The sequence below is a fragment of the Gorilla gorilla genome, chromosome 14, assembly GCF_029281585.2.
Source record: "Gorilla gorilla gorilla isolate KB3781 chromosome 14, NHGRI_mGorGor1-v2.1_pri, whole genome shotgun sequence".
NCBI lineage: Eukaryota > Metazoa > Chordata > Mammalia > Primates > Hominidae > Gorilla > Gorilla gorilla.
The window spans coordinates 113,212,501-113,237,868 of record NC_073238.2 but is presented as its reverse complement, the minus strand read 5'-3'; the positions used below and the strand labels follow the sequence as shown (position 1 = coordinate 113,237,868).

The window sequence follows — 25,368 nt, the reverse complement described above, 5'->3', positions numbered from 1 at the left end:
GGTTCATTTTGTACTAAGATGGTTGGTGGGTTTTGTGAGCTTTTGCATTGTTTGATGTGCAGCCTCAAACAAACATGGGGCAGGGGCTCTGCGCCCCTGTGTGCAGGAGGTCACTGTGGCTATCTGCTCGTGTGTCATTGTGGCGATATGTGCGTTGTTGCCATGGTGGACACGCTGTAGCACTGTAAGGCCTGCAAACCAGAAATGGGCTGACTGGCTTTCAGCAGTTCTCCTGGAGAGCAGCTGCTCGGAACTCAGTGTGTCTCACCTTGGAGAGCTGTGGCTGGGTGGCCCCTGATGGGCCCTGAGGCTCGCTTCACTCCTGAGGCACCGCCATTGCTGCAGTGTTGTGTGTGTGACCCACCTCACATGCACCACTCTGGATACCCTCTTCTGTGTCATCTTTCTTCTCCTTGTTCTCTTTCTTTACCTCCTTTTCAGGCCTCCCTCTCCTCCCTGTGCTTGTTCCTTTTCCTGGTAGTTCAGCTTCTTCAAAGGACTGATAGATTTGGAGGGTTGGCCTGGCGTTCTCTTCTTTCTATGGACCATTTCTGAGGGAAGATGTGTCTGCAGCGGTGGTGTCTCTTAGAGTCCTTCCTTGCTCTGTGGGGTTCCAGGCTAGTGCTTGTCACCGGGGTGCCATTGGCATTTTGAGCTGGGCAGTTATTTGTGGGGAGATGTGCAGCGTCCCTGTCTTGCCTTGCTAAACATCAGGATTGCTTCTCAGTTTCCTGACAAACAGGCCCTGTGGATGACAGGTTACTGCCCCCTTTGAGAACTCAGCTGTTCACACGACTCTGTACCGTGTAGCTGTTAGGATGAGAGCTTGAGCTGTGACAGCTAGCCTTCTTCGAAACGTATACTATATATGTATGTGTAACTAATCAGGTGGTTAAGAGCTTTTAGAGGCTATTTCCAGGGTAAAGCATTTATGTGACAAAACAGGCTGCTTATTGTTTTCTGGAATCTGGTTAGATTGTTATCGTTTTGGTGAAGGCAGTACTATTCATGAAGATGCATAGTTACGGTATACGTTTTTTTTTCTGTTCTGTGATATAGCTGGTTAACATTTTAGTAAAAATTCATTTGAATTCAGGAACTTTTGGGGATTGGGTGTGGAGAAAAGTGAATTTTTGCTTAGACAAAAGTGATTTTTCAATAAGTCTATGTATCCTAACGTTCCAATAAGTGCTTACATTTTAATTTATCCTCATTATACAAGAGTTGGCATTTTTTCCATGTTTTCTAATCTAGCTGGGTGATTGTTCTTATTGTACACTTGCTGCCTTTCATAGTCTGATGCGCATGTGTAGGTGAGACCTAGGAACCTTATGTCCTGAACCTGCAGAGCTGTGGTCACCACCAGCCTGATGCTGGACACAGAAAATAGATGAGTCCCTGGAAGACAGTGTGGTCTATAACATTACACATAAAATTGACAGAGGAGTTGTGGTGCTATGAGGGACTGAAGTTTCCCTTTTCTCTTCCTTCTCTCTACAGAACCTAAAGGCAGACCCAGAAGAGCTTTTTACAAAACTAGAGAAAATTGGGAAGGGCTCCTTTGGAGAGGTGTTCAAAGGCATTGACAATCGGACTCAGAAAGTGGTTGCCATAAAGATCATTGATCTGGAAGAAGCTGAAGATGAGATAGAGGACATTCAACAAGAAATCACAGTGCTGAGTCAGTGTGACAGTCCATATGTAACCAAATATTATGGATCCTATCTGAAGGTAAGGCTTAAAATAATGTGCTTCTCCGTTCCGCAGCACTTGGCTGAGGTGCCAGCCGGGGATGGGAAGGACTCTGATAAGATAAAGCACAGCAGGTTTCAGAGCAAAGAGAGATGTTTTGACCTTTGTGATCAAAAGAACCTGGCTTTGATAGTTCCATCATCTCAAATGTCTCCTATAGAAATATTTGTGGTGAAAGTGTTTGATGTTCTAATTCTCTTTTGAATAAGGAAGAGTATTTCTGGTGGGACTTTGTCATAAAAACTGTTTCTTATTAAGTTATTATAACAGTTATTCACCTAATTTTAGGACTGCTTATGATTAGTATTAAAAACTCATACCAACTTAAGAATGTTAATCTTTTGATATTCTCACTTACCAGTTGTGGTTTAATTTAATGCTGTTAGAAACTGCTGATGAGAATTGATAATGTTGGCTAGTTAGCTAGCTTATCTACACTTGACTTTTAAGAATGCTAGGCAAATTGGTAATTACTTAAATAAAATGGTAGTTATAATAATACGACACAAAAATCGACACAAAAATTGTCCTGCACGGCCACTCTGTTCTTTAAGTGGGAAAGAATAGTATTAAAAATGTTTTTCTGATCCTGCATGGAACCATTTTACCATTTTAGACATCGTAGAACAATCCTGTTACAATGCTAAGAAGGCTTATGACTGTTCTTGTGTTTCAAGTTCCTCAACATATACCTGTTTCACTGAACTTAAAAATGTTGTAACCTTTAAAATGGGGTTTTAGAAATCATAAGAATTGGTGGGGAAAAAAACGCTCTGAAATAATTATTGTGGAATACAGAACTATGAAGAAAGAAATGATGATTTTCCAGGGGAGGCAGCGATAAACCTGGATAATTTGGGCAAGGCCTCTTCCTCCCCTGGCCTTACCCTCTAAAGTCTCTAAGTTACAACTTGTAAGCTGCTCTGATGTGAGAAGGGAGCGTGTAGGTTTTGCTTTTGTAGAAATATAGTAAGGTATAAGTCAGAGGATGGACATTTTGAGAACCATTGATTTACTAAAATGGATATTTAAAGAAATCAAAATTGAGCAGTGGTCCCTTTTTTATCCCTTGTGTAAAGGACAGCAGTGTGTCATAGGTCAAATGTAGCATTTTGAAATGGAAAGAATGAGTTTTGGAGTCAGGTGTCACAGGACTTGAATCTTGTCATTTACTTTGGTGTGTGGCCTTGAGTGAGTTTTCATTATTTTTTATAACTTCTCCACTTTCTCATTTGCAAAATGGAAAATTATGATATATATCATATGTTACAAAGATTAAATGGAATTAAGTATGTGAAAGTACCTGACATGTAGTAGGTACTTAATGAGTATTTTCCTTCCTTGGTAGCATTTATTCATACCTCATCTCTTAAATTACCGTGCAATGAATATGCAATGAAGGTAGTTTGCAGTTAAGGTATCCATTGAGGTCAAACCAAGGAAACCAGGATCAAAGAATGGAGGAAGAATGCCAACAAAAAGAGCAAATGTTGCTGTGTGGTGCACCCAGTTTGGGTCTTGACACAGCAAAAACAAAAGCACTACACATGTGACTTCCGTGGGGGAATGCCAGCATCTTGATGTTAAATTTCTTTCTTTCTTTCTTTCCTTTTTTTTTTATGAGATGGAGTCGTGCTATGTAACCCAGACTGGAGTGCAGTGGGGCGATCTCAGTTCACTGCCCTCTCCGCCTCCCGGGTTCAAGCGATTCTCCTGCCTCAGCCTCCTGAGTAGCTGGGATTACAGTCGCTCACCAACCACCGTGCCCGGCTAATTTTTGTATTTTTAGTAGAGATGGGGTTTCACCGTGTTGTCCAGGCTGGTCTCGAACTTCAGACCTCAGGTGATCCACCTGCCTCAGCCTGCCAAAGTGCTGGGATTACAGGCGTGAGCCACTGTGTCTGGCCTCGATGTTAAATTTCGATTGAAAACAAACAGCTAAAGAAACTCAGTTTGGATTCTGTCCACTGTACTGCGTACTATTCCCTGTGAAATGACTTCAGCAGTAGTGTTCTAGTAAATTCAGAGTTGGATTTCGTGTGGTTTGCTGATGTTGTATTTTAATATGAATTATTATGATGGTTTTGGCAAAGGAAGTGTGGAGGATCCTGACAAATATTTGGTGATTTATACCAGCTAATATTTAACTATGGAAATTAAGGATCAGTGGTTCAAAACATCTTGTTCAACCTCAGCTCCTTAGCACGATCTTTACTGCATGCTGGAATGGACTGCTTTATTGTGGCCAAATACAGTGGCCACAGTACATATCTGCACGTATCTAGAGATTCCATCCAAACAGGTCCTGTTCTTGCCTGAGTTGCTAATGCTAGAACGTTAGGTTTCAGATCAGCCTAACCTTGATCTAAGGTTGCCCCAGTATTTTGTTTAGTTATTGTAACGCCAACTGCCGTAGTAAACTCCTTAAATGTGTAACGACTCATACATGATAGAAATGTATCTCTTCCTCACTGGTTGCCCTGATCCGTGGGCTGTTTTCCTTCAGACACTGATTCAGGAACCTGAGTTCCTTTTATCTTACTGTTCCTTCATCTTGACAAGTGGCTGTGCTCAGCTGCCATAAGTCAGCGTTGGGGGAGAAATGGAGGCTCACGTGTGGGAAGTTTTTATGTGCCCAGGCCTGGACGTAGGGCACATTGTTTCTGTTCATGTTCTCCTGGTCAGAACTCAGCCACATGACCACACCTGACCCAGGAGAGGCTAAGAAATGTCACTGAATCGTGTGCTTCGTGGGAAGAGGACACAGGCTGTGTGCACAGTAGGCTGGCCTTTTCAAAGTCACTTCATCTCTGTAGGAGGTGGAATAGCTCAGGGAGTGGTCTTCAGGTGCTGATGGCCTCCAGGCAGGTTGAAAAGTGTTGATACTTTATCCAGTGCGCTCTCTGTATTTTACTAAGCAGATTGTCCTTTAGGGAGTATCTGCCACAAGAATGCCTGGAAGAACGTGGCCATTGTGGAAAGTTGGCCCGGATTTTAAAGCCATGTGAAGGACAATTGTCTTATTTGGCTACATACGTCATGAACTGCTCTTCTGAAACAATAATTAACTATTATAATTGAGCAGGAGAAGAATCCAGACCTGTAATTCTGTCTGCCCATTCTTGTGTAATGGAGTGTCATGAAATTCTTTGGCCCAGAAGGGGACCCTCCTGAGTCAGAGGCCATTCTTCCATCATCTTGGTAGGTTTAGAAAGTGTGGTCCTAATGTCAAGGAGGATACAGATTAAATGGATTTGTAAGACAAATGGGTCTTTGGCACAGAGCTGGAAATAGTGCTCTATGTGGTTTTCACTGTCATTTTAAAACACTCCCTGTAGCGTTCAGAGCTAATGTTCTTAGTTCTTCAAGGGTGATTGGAGAGAGGGCCTTAGGATTTCACCCTGTGTTAAGGGACTTTTATATAGCAGGCCAGGACAAAGAAGAGATTACCAGAAATGGGTTTCTTCATTGTTGGGGTAGCTAGCATTCACAGGTCTCATAATTATGTTTTGGTTCATTCTTTTAGTCTAGAAAAAAGGATTTAAAACAATAGAGAAGTGGTCTAAATATTCTGAGTGTTACTAAGGATCTGGTGAGTGGTGTTAATTTTGACAGTAGCAGTGATGAAGTCACAAAATTGCTTCGTAGCATGTTTTTTCCCCCTAAAGATTAAAAACAAGGGCTAGAATTTAGGGAGGAGAAGGAACAATACAACAGTGAATCCCCCCCCCCCAGTATTTATGGATCTGAGGCCTGGAAAGGTCTTGAGGATGATCACAGACCGTGGAAAAAACTTCACCCGTTGTAGTTTCAGTGTTTACTTTTTGGGAAATTAAACCAGCTAGGATACTTAACCAGAATCCTCCATGTCCCAGCCATTATACCCCTGGAGTTTTCTGCCACTGAAGTACCATCCACGAAGTCAAAATGAAACTGCCTGTGTGTGGGGTTGGGTAGGTTATGGGGTAGTGTGCAGGAGGGGAGAGAGAATTTTTTGGTTTTGCATTTTAATTAGGCAGTGAAGACATATAATTGTAACAAGAGAACAGGATGGTGTAGTACAGGATGCTGACCTGTTTTTTCTCTGTGCACCATTTGCAAATGTGCATTCCCTTCAGCACTTACAAATCTTTTTTTTTTTTTCGGGGGGTTTGTTTTGGGGAGTTTGCTAGCCTATCAGAGTGTCCATATTGAGATTCACTTTTAGTTATAGCCAAGATTTTAGTCTCAGATTCTAGTACAGGTACTCAACTGGTCGCTGTTTGGGCTGCTGATTTTCTTGAGGAAATGCAGATGTACTTCCATGATTACTATAAAGATGAGATCATGTATGTAAAGTGCTGGCATGTAGTAGATTTTTAGTAAATGATGATTTTCCCTTATTAAAAAAATTTTAAGTTATCTGCGCCAAACAGACTCAAAATTCACAAGTCTTAAAATAGATTGTTAGGATGCTAGAAATAAGGTTTATCATTTTCTTTTATGATAAATTATTTATTCCTCTCAAACATCAAGCCAGTTTAACCAAAGCAAATCAGGTGCGAGGTCTTAAAAGCTGTGCTTTTCAAATTCCTTCCTTGCCATAGTAGTTTTTGTTGTAGTGTCATTATTAAAGAAACATGCCCTGTTGTCTCATTGCGGATTCAGATCCCTGACTTACAAGTTTTCATCAGTTCCTAAAAACTTTTCTGAGTAGTTTGACCCATCAGATTCACCAGAAGACTAATATGGGAAAGTCCCTTGGTGAGTTTTAGAAAACTAAGTACTCTATGAAAGTACAGGTTATTCTGGGAAAGGATTGATTGTGGGTACGTTACAGGTTCATAATCTCACTTCACAGTCATCTTTCCAAGTTATATTCTTGGGACTTCTATTGTTTTTTCTGCGGTCCCCAAAGGGGAAATAGTTTCTGATGAAACAGAAAAACCAGTCATTTTATCCTTGGGGAAAAGAGTAAAACATACTGATAGAAGTGGCCACCGTCTCCATGAACGAGGCTGCTGTGCAGGTCAGTGTCCACCTGCAGTCTTGGATGCTTCTCCCCGCATAACTAATAACTGGCCTATTGACTTTCACATGCACCCCAGTTTGGACAATAGAAAATAATCAGCCCACTTACTATGCCTATCTGCAGAAAAACACCGTGATTCTCAGCCTTGCCCATATTGTATGATAACTTCACATTGCAGAGAAGAAATATTAGTCTAGCTACATGATGATGAATGTATCCTGTTAGGACACCTGTGAATTTTATCTTTACTCACACCTTTCTTTAAGCTAGTTCATAGCAAATCATGCTCTTGTATTGGCCCTTGGCTTCAGGCATACTTAGGAATTCAGATGGGTTATTAGTTTCTGAAAGCATTTTAGTTCAGATATATGCTTGGTGTGGGTGAACTCTCCTATGCCTCAGAAATTCTCATCAAAGCACACAGTGTCTTTCTCATGTCTTTGCTCCTTCAAAGGCAGAGTCCCAGCCGCGCTTTCATTGAGATGGTGAAAATGAGATACTATTTTAGTACATATGGAGAGATGATTTGCAGTTTATTTGAATTAGATAACAAATGAAATTGAAAGGGCCCAGAAGAAAGTTGAGACTCCACCATATGGAGAAACTCTTGTGCAGTCTGAAGGGCTTCTGTGATCTTAACAGAGAAGAGAACCGAGCCACCTAGATCTGGCACTGCGTACCTCTCTCTTCCTCCTGCCACTGCCCCATATGGACCTTTCCTCACTGAAGGCACAGGTGACAGTGTCTGCAGATGTTTCGGCTGCCACTACTTGGGGGTGTGGGTGGAGGCCAGGGATGCTTATCACGTGCACAGGATGGCTCCACACAGGGACTCACCCAGCCTGAATGTCCACAGTGCCACTGTTGAAAAACTGCTGTGTGGAACGAACCTTTTGTCCCAGAAAATAGGTTTAAGTAATGGTGTTTCTAGGGCTGATGTTTGGAACTCTTGGAATATCCCGAAGGGCATTTTGGATGGAGGGTCTCGGGGCCCATGGCTGTGCCCACCATGATGTCCGTGGCAGGACCCAGTGCAGGCTTTGCCAGCATCATGAGAAGGACGTGTCCATACTCGGGGCAGTGTGTCCACCCTGCGTGGGCTGGCCAGCCTCTGTTCTCGAGGCTGTGAACGCTCACACAGCGCCTGGGAAGGCTGGTATCTCAGAGATGCTTTTCTGGGTTACTTTTGTTCTGAGGTAAGAGAGGGCAGCAGGTGGACCCCGATGGGCTGCAGAAGCCGGTTCACGGCAGGGACTGATTACGTAAGTGTTGGCGGTGACCCCGGTAAGGCTGGTGTTCCTTATAAACCCTGCTTTCCACAGTTGAGCAGAAGACACCACAAATGAGAGGGAGCCCCTCCCTCACTGAGTGGAGTCTTGATGGGACGTTTGTGACTCTCCCTTGGACACTTGTACTCTTTCTACAAAAGTTAATATTCCCTGAGACATTATTTACATCTGGAATGGGGCTGTGTGACTGGAGGTCCTCACCTGCCCATGTTTTGTAGCAAACTGATAATGACCAGTGTCAGAATTATCTGGCTTTATATTTTGACCTTGTTCATTAGAGTAGTGTTAATGAAGGAGAAAGCAAGTTAGGGGCTGGTACCTTGCTTTTCCTTTTTTTTAAAAACAAAAACAAAAAAACTTACTTTGGGTGTGTTTAGGGTTTTTGTTTTGTTTTCGTTTCTCGGTAAACATGACGTGTATTTTTAGTGCTAAAGCAGGGCTCTTCCCAGTAGCCTCTTTGAGCTTTGGACTCCTTTCTAGCCAATAAAATGACCTGTTTCACTCTAAGTCAATTGCTGCTCATTTTCTGGTTGCATTTCTTTCTCACTGTTCTATTTATGGACCTCAGGTAAGAGTTGAGTTTTTCATATTTTGCAGTTCATGGCACTGTCATCATCGACCTATGTAAGATCCTTTTCTGTTTTAATCTGTGTGTCTTCAATAGATAAAACATGGTTTTGTGTATGGTGTATGTATGGGTTTGTTTTTCCCCATAATTTTAAAAATTTATGTACTGTAGGCTGGGCATGGTGGCTCACGCCTGTAATCCCAGCACTTTGTGAGGCTGAGGCGGGTGGATCACTTGAGGTCAGGAGTTTGAAACCAGCCTGGCCAACATGGGGAAACCCTGTCTCTACTAAAAATACAAAAATGATTAGCCAGGCATGGTGGCACGCACCTGTAGTCCCAGCTAATTGGGAGGCTGAGGCACGAGAATCACTTGAACCTGGGAGGCTGAGATCACACCACTGCACTCCAGCCTGGGTAACACAGCCAGACTCTGTCTCAGAAAAAAAAAAAAAAAAAAATTACAGTAAAACTCACTCTTGGATGTATAGTCCTATGTGTTGTAACATATGTATAGATTCTTATAAGTACCACCACACATGCGACCAGAACAGTGCCAACGTTCCAAAGAATTCCTGAACCATCCCCCGCCCATGGCAGTCACTGATCAGTCCTTATCATTTTGGCTTTTCTGGAGCACCGTAGATGGAATCACACATCTGTTGTTAGTGGCTTTTGTTAGTAGCGTTTTTCAGTTACTGTCATGCCTGAGGGATCCTTCCGTGTTCATGCATGTGTCACTTGTTTGTTCCTTTTTACTGTTGAGTAGGGCACCAGGGTGTGTATAACCAGGTTTACCTATCGAAGGACATGTGGGTGTTTCCAGAATTTGGTGATTATGAACAGTGTTGCTATGAATATTGATGCACTTTTTTGGTATGAACATAAGTTTTTCATTTTTCTAGAGCAAATACTTATGAGTAGGATAGGTATTTAATTTCTATTTAATTTTCCAGAGTGCCTGTATAATTTTGCATCCCCACCAGCATTTGGGGTACTGTCAGTAATTTTCATGTTTGCCATTTTAGTAGGTGTGGAATGGTATTTCATTGTAGTTTTAATTTGCATTTCCCTAATGACTTATGATTTTTGAGTATCTTTTCCCAAGACGCTTACTATTTCCTGGCAGTACTCTAGAGTTTGGAGTAGGATATTCATTTTAGGTAAATGCTACCATGTGGGAATATGGGGCCGGGCACAGTGGCTCACCCTGTAATTCCAACACTTTGGAAAGCCGAGGTGGGAGGATCACTTGAGCCCAGGTGTTCGAGGCTGCAGTGAGCTATGACTGTGCCATTGTACCCCAGCCTGGGTAACAGAGTGAGACACTGTCTATCTGTTTTATTAGTAAGGAAAAAATACTACCATGTGGTTGTTCAGAATAGCCTTACCAGCTAAACACCTGGTTTAGCTGTGGGTTTTTGTTTCTGTGTTTAAGTAAAAAAATAAAAACCTTTACCAATCTACAATTCACCCACTTAAAATACACAATTCAGGAGTTTCTGGTATATCACAGAGCGGTGCAGCCATCACCACAATTTTAGAACATTTCATCACCCCCAAAAGATACTCTACCCATCATCATTCACTTCCCATTTCTTCCCAAATTAAGTCTCCTTTCTGTCTCTATAGATTTGCATATTCTGGACACCTCATATAAGTATAATTATAGAATATGTGTCCTGTTGTGTCTAGTTTTTTTCACTCGGCCTGTTTTCAAGGGTTCTGTTGTAGCATGTGTCAGTAGCTCTTTTTATTGCTGAATAATATTCCATTCTATGGATAGACCACATTTTGTTATCTATTTGTCAGTTGGTAGATATTTGGGTTTTTATTTTTTGGCTGTTGTGAATACTGTTCCCATGAACATTCGTGTACAAGTTTTTGTGTGGATATGTTTTCCTTTCTTTTGGATGTATTACTCGGGAGTGGGGTTATTGGGTCAAATGTGTTTTGGGAGCCCCCATCTAAATTGGGTTCCAGTATCAGAGTAGCTAGCGACCCTTCCCTAAGGGGAACTGAAAGGCAGCTGGATGTGGGTGATGACCGTGTGCCTTTCACAGGATGCTTCTTTTACGTGGTGGATGGGCTCACGCATAATGGTCTGAGCCCCAACTCGGGAAACTTGTTTATACTGACGGACACCCCTGTGGGTCTTGTCTGACTACCTGGCCATCATTCTGGTGCTGGGAGTCCAACCTTGTTTGCTCCCACACGTCCTGGGGTAATGTGGTTGGTTCTTCGGATGGAGGGTACAGAGTCCGTACACCATCACAACAGGAAGCAAGTTCAAACATATATTTTAGAAGATGCTTTTGAAAAATGGCTACATAATGATTGTACAGATATCTGAGGTACATGTGATATTTTGATATTACATATAATATGTCGTGGTCAAATCCAAGTTCAAAGACTTATTACTTACATATCCTGGGCCAGGAGGCAGTCCTCTGTCCTGGGTTACAGGAGGCAAGAATGAAGAGTCAGGCAGAGAGAGAGAGAGTGACAGAGAGAGTGTGCACAACTGGCAGTATACATTATATAAGAGGGAACAGGGCGTGGGGCTCTGTAAGTTCTCAGGCAGGCCTGAGTGGTCTGTTTAAAGGAAGCAGATGGAACATGGGGAGCTCAGTCTGCTGGGTGTAGGAGATGCCTCTAAGTTCTTATCTTGGCAAGCGAGCTGGGCCTTTTGGGTGTGGTCTAGAACTGGAGACCGTGTCAAGGGTGACTAAGCCCTGCTTCTGGTATGAGAAAGTTAAACTTGTATTCAAAATGGATGCCAAGGCAACATAAAATTTGAAGAGTTTATTGTAATATACAAATTTTATGTTTAACCTTTTGAGGAACTGGTTTTTTTTTTTTTTTTTGAGGAACTGTTGAGACTGTTTTCAGTAGTGGCTTATGTTCTCATGGTAGTGAATGAAGGTTTCAATTTCCCCTTGTTTGTTTTTTTTAAATTGTATTAAGCAGTATCTCATGGTTTTCACATGCATTTCCCTCATGACTAATCATGGCTAATTGTGTTGAGCATGGTTTGTCTACGTTCTTGGCAACATTGATACTATAAAACTTTCTTTCACCAATCTCTTAGCTATAACAGTATTTTATGTTTATTTCCATTTCTATTAATCATAACTTTGAGCATCTATATGTTCTTAACCATTAGGATTATTCTGTTGAATTCATATCTCCTAGGAAGTTTTCTATAGTTTAATGTGTTTATTACATGTGATTATCAAATTCCCTTTCAATTTTCTAGTCAGGAAATAATTTTCTGATAATTAGGCTTATGAAGTATTGTAAAACTAAAAAAGGGTGCCCAAAACTATATGTTTTGGCCTGGTAGCCACATTACAAATTAATTCATTACAAATTATTTCTAGTCTGTGAACAGGAGCTCTTGTGAGTCTTACCAGCGCTAGTCAAATTCCTCAAGCTTGACCATCCCTTTGAGAACTGATGAAACAGCTTTGAAATTGGCAAAGCTGAAGAATGGACTTCAAAGCAGAGAAGGTGTGAATTGTTTTAAGTGGGAGCTTCATGGGAATAAAATATGAGGTGTGGCCCTGAAGGTTAGTTTGTGGTATGTTACAAAGTTAACTCATTCTGATTTAAGACCACTTTTTCTGAGAGTTAGGGGAAAGTGCTTTTCTCTCTGCCATAGCTCGTATGGCATGGAACCAGACACTGTGTACACAGACATGCCCCTGGCCCCTTTAAAATACCCCCTGTTCCTCCCACCCTCACTTTCCCGGACAATAGCAATAAGTTTACCAAGAAAGATCTCATCTTCTGTCCCAACAGAAATTCTAAGTAGCATTTCTGCTCTCCAGCGGGGCTTGTGGTGTAAGTTGCATTTAAATTGGCATTCTTTTCTGCTGACCCTGAAAGGCTGGTGGTTTACTTGTAGGCAAATACTCTTGCTGTTTATTAACATACATTCTTCTGTGAAATTTCCTACTATGTTTCTTGTCTCTTAGTGTTGGTTTTTGATACCACAGGTGTGTTCTCTGACTTTATCACACTACTTTTAACTTTGAAGCGTCTTCTGTTGGAAAATAATCCTTGATTTTAACGTAGTTAATCCATCAATTTTTCACCTTATATGATTTCTGCTTTTGGGATCCTGTATACGAAATACATCAGCTTCTCATAGGTTACAAATATATTTATTTTTTTCTTCTATTAGCTTTATAATTAGCCTTTCATATTTTAGTATTTAAAGTAGCAAGAAGCGGTGGGGAGCAGGAAGAATTCTGGGTAGCTTGGACCATCGTTGCAGGCTATGTGGTTCTTTATATTTTTGAGTTTATTGTAATGTCAAACACTTGTTATACATTGGTGTTTGAATTCTCCTTTGGTACTTTCCCTGTTGCATTTTGGGCCATGTGGGTTTATGGGATAACACCACTTGAGCTTGACTTGGTGGAATAGAGGTTTTAGGGTTGGGGGAAGAGATCTGCAATGGGCTTTTGGGAAGTGTCATAAAAGAAGCTAGACACAAGACCTAGTTAGAGGGGAGGCTGCCTTTACCATCACATTTCTGTTTGTCTCCCGCCCTCCTGACTCTGTGCTCTGGAGATCTGGAGACCTGGAGACCTGCCTCAGGATATCCCGTCCTGGCTGGGAATGAAGCCAGGGAGTGTGGTAGTCTAATTTTGGGCTCTGTTTCCTCATCTGCAGACACTGGGCATACTTGTCTTTTAAGTTATTTGCAGTCTGTAATTGATTTGGCTCAGCTGGCCCTAAGATACAGTATTCCTTGTGTAAAGTCAGAGAAATCAGAGCCAAAGATAATTAGAGCTGGAAAGGCCTTCAGAGGTGGCTAGCCCTTATCTTTCTTTCTCTAGGCTAGAAAACCATGGCCCAGAGAAGCTGAGTGATTTCCTTTTCTCCTACTATCAACACTAGGACAAATACTCAGATTCCAGGCAAGTGTGAAATGTTGGCCCTGTGCCAGGAGCCCGCAGGCCTGTCTTGCTAATTTGCTCAGGCTTTCGAAGCTTGCAGCCCTTTGGCTGTTGAGCTGGGATTTAGGGCCAGAGTTTCCTCATTCCTGGTCTACCGTTAGCTTCCCTGCACCTGACAGTCGTCCTCTTATGTACTTCTCCCCCATTTTCTTACTGGATTCCCTCTCTCCAGTGGTGTGTTCTCCTTCTACAGAGGGTATTTCAGATATTTATTCAATAGTTCAGCCATTTTACAAAGTTGAGGGAGAATGGGGTGTCGGTGGAGCGGACACAGTGGCACTGCCTTGCTGGAGGCATCCTCGCTGGCTCTCCCGCCCGGCTACGGAGGCCTAGTGTCGGCCAGCACCGTCCTTTGCACTCAGGCCTCTGCTCACAGGTCAGCACGCCCTTTGCATGTGTCCAGTGAGGTCCCCCTGAAAGCCTGAGCAAATTAGCAAGACGGTCCTGTGGGCTCCTGGCCCAGGGTCACCGTTTCACACTTGCCTGGAATCTGAGAGTATTAGGTCACATCTTCAAAAGACTGTATTTGTCCTAGTATTGAATTCTTACTCACTGCCACCTTATTTATTGGGTAGTTCAACAGGAGAAATTCTTGCCTAACACGTGTCCGTGGTTTTAGTGCATTTTTAGTGCTTCGCTGATGCTCACCTCTGTACTCATATGTATTAAATGATTGAATTTGAATTGGTGCCAGTAGCTATGCCCCACTTTGACATAGATCCGGAAGCTCAGCCAGGGTCCACAAGTCTGTCCTTTGTGTTTGAGTGGGAAATTGCACTGTGTGACTGATAACGGAGGAGCTGCTTCGGCTACGGGAGACATTGCCCTGTGAGCTCGGCAGGGCAGTCCTTGTCCTCCCCTCCTGTGCTCGCATCAGCTGCTGCCAGGAGCCTGGTTTTGGTTTTGTGGTCCTGCACCTTCCTTCGTTAGCACTGCTGTGTTCCTCACCTGTGGATGGTCATGGTTGCCTATGAATCTGGGCAGTGATTCCATTTGTTCTCATTGCAGCCGCTCCAGTTATTAGGAATCCAGCTGTCTGAAAAGCTGTATCCTTCCTGACGACCTGTATTTTATTTCCTTGTCACCTTTGCATCCTAGCACAGGGTCCGTGGGAACGTTGCTCTTTTTGTCTGACAGTTCAGACCCGTCGGGCTCTAGAAAATTGACTGATGTGGTTGGAGTTAGTTCCTAGTCGTTTCTGGAGTGGTGACTGGTTTAGATTTTTGCCTTTTGAAAAGCTACTAGACCTAAAACTTATGGGTGTTTTGGCGAGTCCTTTTGTCTGTGGCAGTTCATCTTTAGAGAAGTAAATTAATTTGTAGGTAAGCTTTTTCTCCTTTTTTGATTGGCTATCCAAAACATATATTTGAATCAAACTTTTAAAACAGATACTCTCAGAAAACTCTTCATGAAAAGATTTTTTTGTCTTCCTTTCTTTGTATGTTTGATACACAGATAACTGTTAACAGTATTCTCATTTCCATTATTCACATTTCTGTAGTGACAAGGATCAAGTATCTGCAGGCATTTCTTTGTCCCGGGAAAAGCAGATTTTTTCAAGGAAATGATGTGTTGATATATAATAGAACATACATAAATACTTTTGCTAGCTGTGCAGTTAGCTAGAAAGTGTTGATGTTTTGACATTGGGTGGCTGTTGGTCACTGCAGATGGAATTGCTGAAAGAAATTTACATAACCTGTTAAGAGACCAAGCATTGTTGCACTAGATTAGGTACTCAAGTTAGTTTACAGAATTTTGATTATTTTTGGTTGGCTTGGTATGAGATTGGCTTTCGATTATATGCTTCAATTGGGTCTAATGACTTTTCCCTGTCATTGTAAATGGAATCAGTGGAGATAGGTCAATGACAAGGTTGATTATAGACCAGGGCTTACAGAAGCTAATCATCTGCAGTCTTCATTTACATACATGCTTCTGCTGTTGGCTTCCAGCCAAGGCTGGTGTAGTATAGCACATGAATTTTGGAGTCGTTACTGATCATATATTTCCAACAAGTGTGATGAGGTGGAGTTGGCTTAAGTTGAAATGTTTAGTGGAAAACATTGGTTCGTTAAAAGTAGCAGTGGATCTACAGCTCTTTTTTGAGAATGAATTGCTGTTATGTTTGCTGTCTACACTGAGGTGTGGCATGAAGCCTTTCTCCCGTCTCCTTTATACCTTGGTGGATCTGTGTTTCCGGACACTTTTCCTTTTGAAAGTTGAGATCCCGTTCAGAGGCTGACAGACTTGTCCCTAGAAGAAAGGGGGCATAAATATGCCAAATGCAAAACCACAATGATTTCTTTGATTACAGGGACCTTGGGGCCAGCTTGCTGTAAGAACTTGCCTTTAGAAGATCCTTTGGTTCCCATCAGTGTCTCCCTCTCCTCAAAGGGATGGTAGCCCAGTGGACAGTGGGCACATGACCCTGACATCGACAGACTCCCACGGAGGTAAGCTGCTCTGTCAGCGTCGCCCAGACAGACGTGCACCTTCCTCATCAGCCCGAACCTGCCTCCATCCACACCTTGTGCACATGTGGATGGAGTACTGGAGGCTGTTGTTTCTCTGCTTCCAGCCAAGGATAGAGATCAGCGACCTCAGGCGAAAAATAGCCCTTCCTCTCCTGGGCTTAGAAATGAATGGAGAGAAAGCAAGCTCTAGGAGCTTCCTCCTGGTTGAGGACAGGGAGTTCCCCTGAGATAGTGCTGTGTAGATAGTCACCGACGACTCCACAGCTTTGTGTCTGCCCCTCACCACACAGTAGGCTTCATTCTCACCAAGAACCACTGTTGTCATTTGGGGACAAGTTGAAAGGGTCTATTTCACTTCTTGCATTAAAGGAGAAACTGTCAGCGGGATTGCTGTTAACCACTGTGGTGGTCACCACGACCTGAGTCTGGTGCTAGTGTTTGAGAGACTAAGCTCTGACTTTTCTAGAAGGTATTATTCCAGATCCTGACCCAGGGAAGAGGCATGGTGGACCAGAAATCTGCATTTTCCCAGAGCAAAGCTACAGACTGGAAAATGGATTGCAACCTTGCACAGGCTTGACTGTTGTTGACAGAAGCTCTACTTTCTCCTGCTCTGTTCTCTTATTATTAAAGGGATGGATATATCAGAACAAGTGTGTGTTTGTTGTTTTAAAGGTTTTTTTTTTTTGTCTTCAGTTAAGAAGTTAGGCTGCAGGGTTGAGAGAAGAGATTTTCATTTGTGTGCTTGGGAAAATCAACTAGGAATGAACTTTCACCTTTACTGTTTAAAAGTAAAAATATCTTTGGAAGCTGAGGAATGGCTGCTGGGAGAAGTCAATTTTAACCCAAATGTGATCTTTCTGTCTTCTCCATAGACTTCACATCTCCCTCTGGGACAGTAATGAGGAGAGAGTGTTTGGCCATCGCAGGTGTAGGAGGTGGAGGCAGATTCTGCGTGGGTGGCTTCTGTCAACAGACGCTGGACTGTGCAGGGCAGCTGCAGTGTTTCTGGCTGGTTGCTGTGGTCAGTGGGAGTCGTGGCATGTTCTTGGGGGCAGTCACATCTCTGAACATTTCCTTTATGACAGTTAGTGCAGTTTTAAAAAAGGAAAAATCTTCAATGTTAACCTTTTTTCTGTCTCTTATTCCTACCCTTTAAGATTATCTTTATGACTTCTAAGGATATTTTAAGCTCACAGTCACACTTGGAAGCAGTGCCCTTGTAAGGCTCTGCCTAGTGTGGCTGTATTAGAAAGGTCATTCCTGGTTCTTACATGTGCTTCTCCTTTCCACGTCTCCCACTGGCGTGCTGACTTTCCAAGGGGAACGTGAAGCTGTCCGCAGTCCTTGCCCTTTCTGTTGGAGACTGTGTGAATGAGCAGCAGCCACTTTAATGTGAGGCAGCCATATAAACAATGAACTTTCACTTGCTGCCAGGAGGTCATAAACTCAAGGTCACCAAATGAATTCTAGCTTCAGCTCTCGGTTTAGTAATGTACCAAGTTTGGTATTACTTTTTGTTTGTTTGTTTTAATCGGGTTTCTGCCCTCATCTTCTATTTGGGAAATTAAAACTGGTCTGTTGGCATGGCTGGTGACTGAGCGGCAGGCACATTCTTAGTCTCTGACTTTCTGCAGCCATCTTTGAGTGCATGTAAGTGTTGGGTAACACTCTACTGAATGTGCTACAAGTGTGCGGAGTTGTGTTCATCTTTAACTTGTTTTTTTAAAAAACACTCTCTTGGTAAATTGGGATCTCCTGTTGAAAACTGTATTTGTTTGGCAGTTGAGTTTATGCCTGGAGCCCCTAGAGCACATTTAACTGGTTGGTGGTCAGTTGTACCATACTGAAAAAAAAAAAACCACATGGAAAGTATTTCTAATATATTCATTATGGGATGTGTGAGCCCTTAATTACCTGAAAATCTGAATTGTCTTTCTTCACAGGTAGTAGTCCTCTCAGGTGTTTCCTTTTTAAAATTGTAAATGGAATTTCACATATCCAAAGAAATTAGGATTCCCAGTGTTGTCTTCTCCCTCTAGTAGCATATTTTGTGTCTTAGCTTTCTGTTGTTATAACAGAAAGACTGGGTAGTTACCATAGACTGGGTGATTTATAAGGAAATGTATTTTTCACAGTTCTGGAGGCTGAAAAGGCCAAGAACATGGTACTGGCATCTGGCGAGGGCTTTCTTGCTGTGTCATGACATGGTGGGAAGAGCAAGCAAGCTCGTGCGAAGGAGAAAGGCACCAGGGACAGGACTTGCTGTATAACGACCCACTCTCACGATAACAAACCTGTTCCTGAAGTCACCACATTAATTCATTCATGAGGGCTCCGTCCTTATGACCCAAGTACCTCTTATAAGGCCCCACCTCCTAACCCTGTGGCATTGGAGATTAAGTTTCCAACCCATGAATTTTGGGGGACACATTCAGATCGTAGCATTATGACTGTGGAAGTCATTTTGTTTCCAAAGGTCTTTGTTCCCACTTGATCCTAAGACCCTGTTTCTAGGGCTTTAAGACCTAGAGTAAGGTGTCAGTCTTGTCCTCCTGCCCCATCTTTTATCAACTCATTGATTCCTATGTTTACTGGACCCAGCTGCTCTGCTTCGGGCCAGGAACGCAGATGGGAACATAGCAGATGTGGCCCTGCACCCAGAACTTCTTTGGTGTAGTGAGGGAGAGAGACAAATAACCAGGCAGATGTCACCCTGAGTAACTGCTTGGATGATCAGGGCAGGGTTGTCCTTTGGGAACACAGGACAGGGAACCATTCAGGACAAGAGGCCAAGAGGCCAGGGTTGGGGCAGAGTAAGACGGGGCAATAGCTTCTTGGATTAGTTTTTAGAGTTTTCTGCTGGCTTAGGGTTGGAGAGCTGGGGCAGCAGCTTAAAGAGGGGACCCTCCAATGGCATAGGGGACTCTGCAAGAACCTCCGGCAGCAGCACCCTGGGACGGAGGGCGAGGAGTTGGGGGAAATTTAAGAAGGAGATATTAGGAAAATTTCTTAATAAAGGCACCAAACTGATAGGGCAACAGGGGAAAGCCAGATGGGGACCTTGGGCCGTGTCAGAGAGCAGACAGGGCTAGGGGAGCAGCTTATCGTGCTTATCTCACCGTAGAGATGATACATGAGGATTGGCCAATGTCAGATAACTGACTTTATTTTTTAAAATTTTTTATTGTTTTTAAATTTTTTACTTAAACTTTATTTTTAATTTTTGTGGGTACACAGTAGGTGTATATATTTATGGGGTACATGAGCTGTTTTGATACAGATAACTTATCTTGAATTGTATTCTGCCAATTGATTCTATCATGTACCTAATTTTTGTAGTTTATTATTCAGATAAGGTGGTTTCTGCTCTTAAACTGGGGGGGGGGGGTGGGGAAATAAGAATTTTCACTTGAAAAATTCATGTTCTAAAACTTTGACATAGGTAGGTTGCAGCCTCCTCAGTTCCTGGGGCTCTCTACTGGAGTCTCTCTCGCTGCCCCTGCCCTCCTGGCCCCCGCCCCACCCCTGGCTAGCCGAGGAAGAGGAGGATTGGGCCTTGCACAGTGCCTGTCTGGAGCACACCACAGCTCTGTGAGGAGGGAGTGTGCAGGTTCAGGGCGATTCCCCTCCTGGGGTTGCTCAGCTCCACAAGCCACTTCTGTGACTCCGCAGTGAGGCTGTGCAAGCGAACCCGACTTCAGTTCCTGAAAACTGAATTGTTTTTAGTCACTTTGCTTAATTATAGACTAAAGAGTTTGAAACCACACATAAGAGGTGTAAATAATGTGATATAAATATTGTTAGAACCCTCTGTTGTGGTTTCCCTTTTTTCCCCCTTATATTCTCATTTCAAAGTTTTAAACAGTAACTTGAATGTGTGTTGGCCAGTGTGACATGGACGCACATGTTTTACTCATCAGATGTAGTAAGAAAAGATGTGGCTACTTAAGAACATTGAGGTGTGTGACTTTAAAAGTCTAGGTGTGTCATTAAAAAGTGTGAGCATCCCAGTGTTCTCCTGGGTCTCTGGAATCATGAAATTTGCCACTAACATCACTTACACTGTGTTTTATTAAGTTGGGCCTACCCAGCACTTGTCTGTGTGCTAAATCTAATTATTGTCATAGTTGGGCTTGTGGACAGGTTGGGGGAGGATGGGAGGGGAAGGAAGGGGCGAGGTGTGGGAGGAGGCATGGCAGAAGGGTCTCAGACTGACTGGCGAGCTGATGGTCACGGGAGTGGTGGGGGGTGGGGGTGGGAAGGTTTGGCCTAAGGTAGCGTTTCCATAGGAGTCCCATTCTTTGAGATGTTAGTAGGTGTGCCACCTGGTGTCATGAGTTTGGATGCATCAGGTTTAGCAGGTTTCTGTTACAGTATTCTCAGAGCTTTTGGGACTCTCTAAGGGAGGTTTAATATGCAGCATTTCCTGACAGTATTTAATTGTGGGACACCCCTCCCCTCTCTGAATGGTAAATTTCAATTCCATATCAAGACATGGCAGAGCCTTCTTAAATAGCTTCTCCAGCCAACACACTTGGGAAGATGAGGCCTTAGGAAACGTGGTGAAGAACTAAGTCCAGAGATGCTAAGTGCAGTCAGTAATAGCTAGAATTCTGTGGGCCTCCTGCTCATTTGCTGTGGTTGAAATGCATTTCTTAAAATGTTTGTTTTTAAAACTAGATGAAGTGACAAAGGACCATGAAGCATTAAATAAAAGGCAGTTCCTGAAATAGCATATGAATGTTTTAAATGGTTTTGTTTTCCAGTAAATAGCTCTCTGAGTGATGCAGTGGGATTTGAGGGAAAAGAAGCTGCAAGGTATTTGTGAATGTCCTGTTCCTTAGGAAACACAAAGTAACACTAGCACGCACATCGCAGGAGCTGAACCCTGCAGTAGGTTAAAATCTTCAGCAACAGATTGAGAGATTGAGGGGATGAAAGGGTTCTGATTAACACTGTGTTATCCTGAAATCTTTTTGTCTCAATTTTTCATGTTCTCTGCCTCAGGTGGGTATGGCTCACGCTCCTGCATTTAGTCCTTTCAGTTAAGAAGTCAGTCACCGTTGGGAGTGTGGAATGCAGCTGTGGGCAGGCTAGTGACCTCTGCCTTCAGCTTTGGGCAGCAAGACCTTGTCTTTCCTGATCAGGGCTTCCAGTGCTTCCGCTGGTCCTTCCTTACCTCGGCTACTGATCAGTGCTCCCTGCTTACTCTTGGAACACTCTTCTAGTCCAAGCCTGGGTTTCCAGTCTCTGCACCTGGCCTGCCCCCTCTCCTTCTCAGATCTACACAGGGAAGTGATGACGCACCCCACCCCTGAAATGCCCCATGGAAACATCACATTCCACCTGCCCCATCAGTGAGTTCTTTCAGCTGATGAGCCAGGACTCAGTGAATTAGTCAGAAGTTACCTTTTCCAAGGGATTGATGAGAGGGTGCTTCCTTCCATATGTAATCACTCCAAGCGGGAACACACCAGGAGGGTGTGAAAATGCAGGTGCCGCATCCCCACCCGACTGACCTGATTTAAATTCCCAAGGTGCGGGATTCCCTCTGCCGTGCGTCTGGGAAATGTGTTCATGCCTTGCAAGGGTGAATGTGTGGAGAACATTAGGCCCTTACTTGAAGCTGGTTTTTTTTTTTTTTGAGATAGAGTCTTGCTTTGTTGCCCAGGCTGGAGTGCAGTGGTGCAATCTCGGCTCCCTGCAACGTCCGCCTCCTGGGTTCACGCCATTCTCCTGCCTCAGCCTCCCGAGTAGCTGGGATTGCACCACTGTGCTGGCTAATTTTTGTATTTTTAGTAAAGACAGGGATTCGCCATGTTGGCCAGGCTGGTCTCAAGCGCCTAACCTCAAGTGATCCACCCGCTTCGGCCTCCCAAAGTGCTGGGATTATAGGCATGAGCCACCGTGCCTGCCTGAAGCTGTTTTCAAAGGAACCGTTGAGGATGGAATCATGAATGGTTTCTTGGAGACAGAAAATCTGGAGACAGAGTTACCAGAACATTTTTCCCCAGTGGCCGTCTGGGATGCCTCAGCCTGGCTCGGTCCTGTTTTCCCTTCCCTTTCTGTCCCACTGGCTCCTGCTGTGTCTGCCATGGGTCTGCAGACAGGAGGACATGGGCAGGTAATGCCTCCTGGATTCTTGTGCAGGGTGTACAGTGGGGAGACGGCAGGGGAGGAGGGACAAAGAAACCATTCTCTCATGTCCATCTAACCTGATAGCCGGGTGTTCAGTTCCAGGCCTTGGGCAGCCAGGTACAGCCCTAGAGGTCCTCACACACCACTCTTTCACTTGCAGAGAAGACTCACCAGAATTTAGGGGCTCATCCCAAGTTACAGGATCCCATTCTTTCCCAACCAATGCCCTCATTTTACCAGCAGACACCCCACGAGTCTGGGAGGTCAACTTGTAACTTGTCATTCAACCAATCACAGGATGAGGTCCTGGCTTCGCTTTTCAGCAATCTCAGCCCAGTGACTGTAGGAGGAGAGACTTTCCCTCCAACCACACCTAGCTGCTCTTAGATGATTTGATGCAGTGCTTAAGCTGAGCATTTGAATTCCTTAGTTCATCCTAGTCTTTCACCACTTTGTCCAGTGACATAAGAAGCAACCAACCAACATCATATTCTCAGTTTTTCAAAGATGTTGGAAGGGATCATACACAGAGTTAACTTAGACCCTTCTTATAAGTCTTTCAAGTATCCAGTGCAGACGTCTATCATATCTCTATCAACAGTTCAAACGATAGACCATCAGTGCTCACCTAACGGGACACAACATCATTAGCATCTTAAGATCCAATCAGATGACAGAGCCAATTCCAGAAACTCCAAAACCAATTCAGAAAATGCATCCATAAGACTTTGTTCCTCTAGAACCACTCTTGGTACCAAAATAGGTGTAGTGGGGTGTGGGCTTGGGACTCCCTGAAGTGAGTTGGTGGCTCAGTTGCTGAGTGCAGCCAGTCCCACTTGGTCTTTCTTGGTGAATTGAGGGATAGATTCCTTTAGAGAGTTAGTGTTACAGTTCACAGCATCTGTCCCCAGGACGCTGTGCCCTGTTGTTTTTCCATTGCTGTGCCAGTTTTCTCTATACATCCTGGTATCCACCCAGCTCTGCGCCAGGGATGGGAGGAAGGTGCCGCCTTCTCTTCTTTTATCTAAATGAGAGACAAGCCAATGGGCAAGTCCAGAGCCAGGGTGTGGGTGGTCCACAGAATTTGTGTTAGTGGCTGGAGCTGCCCTCCTGAGCTTTGCCAGCAGGGCCCACGTCTCCTGAGCCACCTCTGTTTTGGGAGCTCTTGAATTCCTCAAAGAGCACGACAGGTCATTTGAGGTAAGCAGTGTGAGATTGGGACAAGAGGTTCTGACCTCTCTTTCATGGCGTCCTGGTTTTCACTAGGGCATCATCACTGTATCTGTGACATGGAAGGTAAAACAAGGGAACAGAAACATTGGTGTCTTACTCTTTTTGATCTGGCAGGCAGGGAAGAAGAAATGTGCATTATAAATTTTGTTCATAGTCTGCCTGGAGTTTGTGGTGAGAGACCATAAACCATTTCCTAAAATACATGGTTAGTCCTACCTTCATAAGTGCTGCGGAGAAAACTGGGGCACAGGGAGGCTTGGGTGGGGCTTCTGGAGCCCTCAGTGGAGGGGTCAGGGAGCAGCTCACAGGGAGGGTGGCTTTGAGGCAGACCCCAGAGGAAGGCAGTGAGGAAAGCATGACTGTGCCGCGGGCAGGGAGGTGGCCAGAGCAGAGGTGTGCCGAAGAGTGGGCCTGGCAGCTGGGGGGTGCCTGTCCCTGGGGCTGCTGGGCACCTAGCCTCTGCCAGAATCGGAAATGGGTTTCTTGCTCCTAGAAATAGGGGTCCCAACACTGCCCTACTCTAATCTCAGCATGTTAAAACTTGGAGGGGGAGAGTAGGATGTGTACCCACAGATGATGTGGTTTGCGCATTTCACTGTCTGTTTTGTGACTTCTCTGCGTTGTTTTCTTAGGTTTTTGGCTGGTGATTTTAAACAAAGTTGATTTAAGAGTTACTTGCAAATGTCTGTCTTGTTTCTGTGCCACTTCTGTTTTCACCATTTGTTGGCTCCGATTAATCAACTCTGCCCTCTAAAGGAATGGGTTTTGGGTTTGTGATTCTCTTTAAGTGGCGCAAATATAATAAGCAGAGTCTGCAGCATTTTATAAACAGGATCACATGCACAGCTCATTTTAGTGGCAATTTCCCCAGAGGTTTGTAAGTTGGATTATTATTGCATCGAAGAGGGGGCACAGTGTTCTTTGAGAACAGCCAAATCGTTGATCTCGTGTGGGGACACACCCAGAGGAGCCCTTCCTGGGGACATGGAGGGTTTTTGTCTGGTGGCCATTGAGTTACCCTAGTCGTTGGTTTCTGGTTGCGCAGCCACAGCCCACCGGGGACCAGTGACGCTGGGGACTTCTGTTTCTTTGCGCAGTAGCCTCACGCCCTCCTTTGATGTGGTAGGGCAGTCAGAGTTGACTTCTTTTTTCCATGAGAATTCCCTTCCTCTAAGCAATAAACAAAATCTTTATCCTTGTGACTTCAGTTTGGATTGTGGCAATTCTCCCTTCCACTTTTGCTGCCTCGCCAAGGGTTGGAAATCTGACTTGTTTATTCCAAACATGAGGATTCTCTGGTTCTTAACGAGCATGCTTGCCGCCTCTTGACACAGTCCTCACTTCCCTGCATCAGTGTCTGCTCATCTGCTTAAATCATCCCACCCATGGCTCCCAGCAGGGAAGCTGGAGACCTTTGTCCCCTCCTGCATGAGTGTAGGGCAGCCATGCACCAAGGCTTCCTTTGCCATTTGGAAGTCATCGGCTGCCTCCCTGATCAGTCTGGCACAGCTGCAACTTCTGGGAGAGGGAGAAGCACATCTGTTTTCTCTGAGAAAAATCTTTAGTATGCAGGGATCTGCCCTTGAGCTTTTGTGGAATATTGAAATGGTCCATGGAGCCCGTGGTATCAGACTGTAGTGGGTAAAAGCAAAGCTATTTGCTTTTGGGTGGACTAAACACATCAGCAAAGACGAAACAAATCAGCAAGGAAATCTTGCTGTGAAATCACAAGGGCGTACATTTCATTTCGCAATCAATTATGGGGAAAAAATTGTAGGCTTAGTGCCGAAGATAATATAAAAGATCTGCTTTGAAATGTGTCCGAGGACAGGGACTATGATCCCTTTCTCTCTGCTGAACACACTGTCCCAGTGTAACTGAAGAAAGCCCCCGAAGACATTTGGCAGCTTCATTTTATGTTTTTTTCT

The 25,368-nt window shown here is 43.9% G+C and overlaps 1 protein-coding gene across 5 annotated transcripts in view; it reads left to right on the top strand.

Annotated features, from left to right (window-relative positions):
* Window positions 1-25,368, top strand: part of STK24 (serine/threonine kinase 24) — a 127,174-nt gene that overhangs the window by 57,652 nt on the left and 44,154 nt on the right. For 4 of the 5 annotated variants that reach the window (XM_055359964.2, XM_055359963.2, XM_019039587.3 and 1 more), the window contains one exon: window positions 1,501-1,731. Coding sequence is in view for 3 of the 5 variants with exons in the window: in XM_055359963.2 (XP_055215938.2) it covers window positions 1,501-1,731 (231 nt within the window). In the remaining 2 variants the exon portion in view is untranslated. Of the gene's footprint in view, window positions 1-1,500; window positions 1,732-15,906; window positions 16,046-25,368 lie in introns of those variants that run through there. The other variant, XM_055359966.2, reaches the window with a different exon arrangement.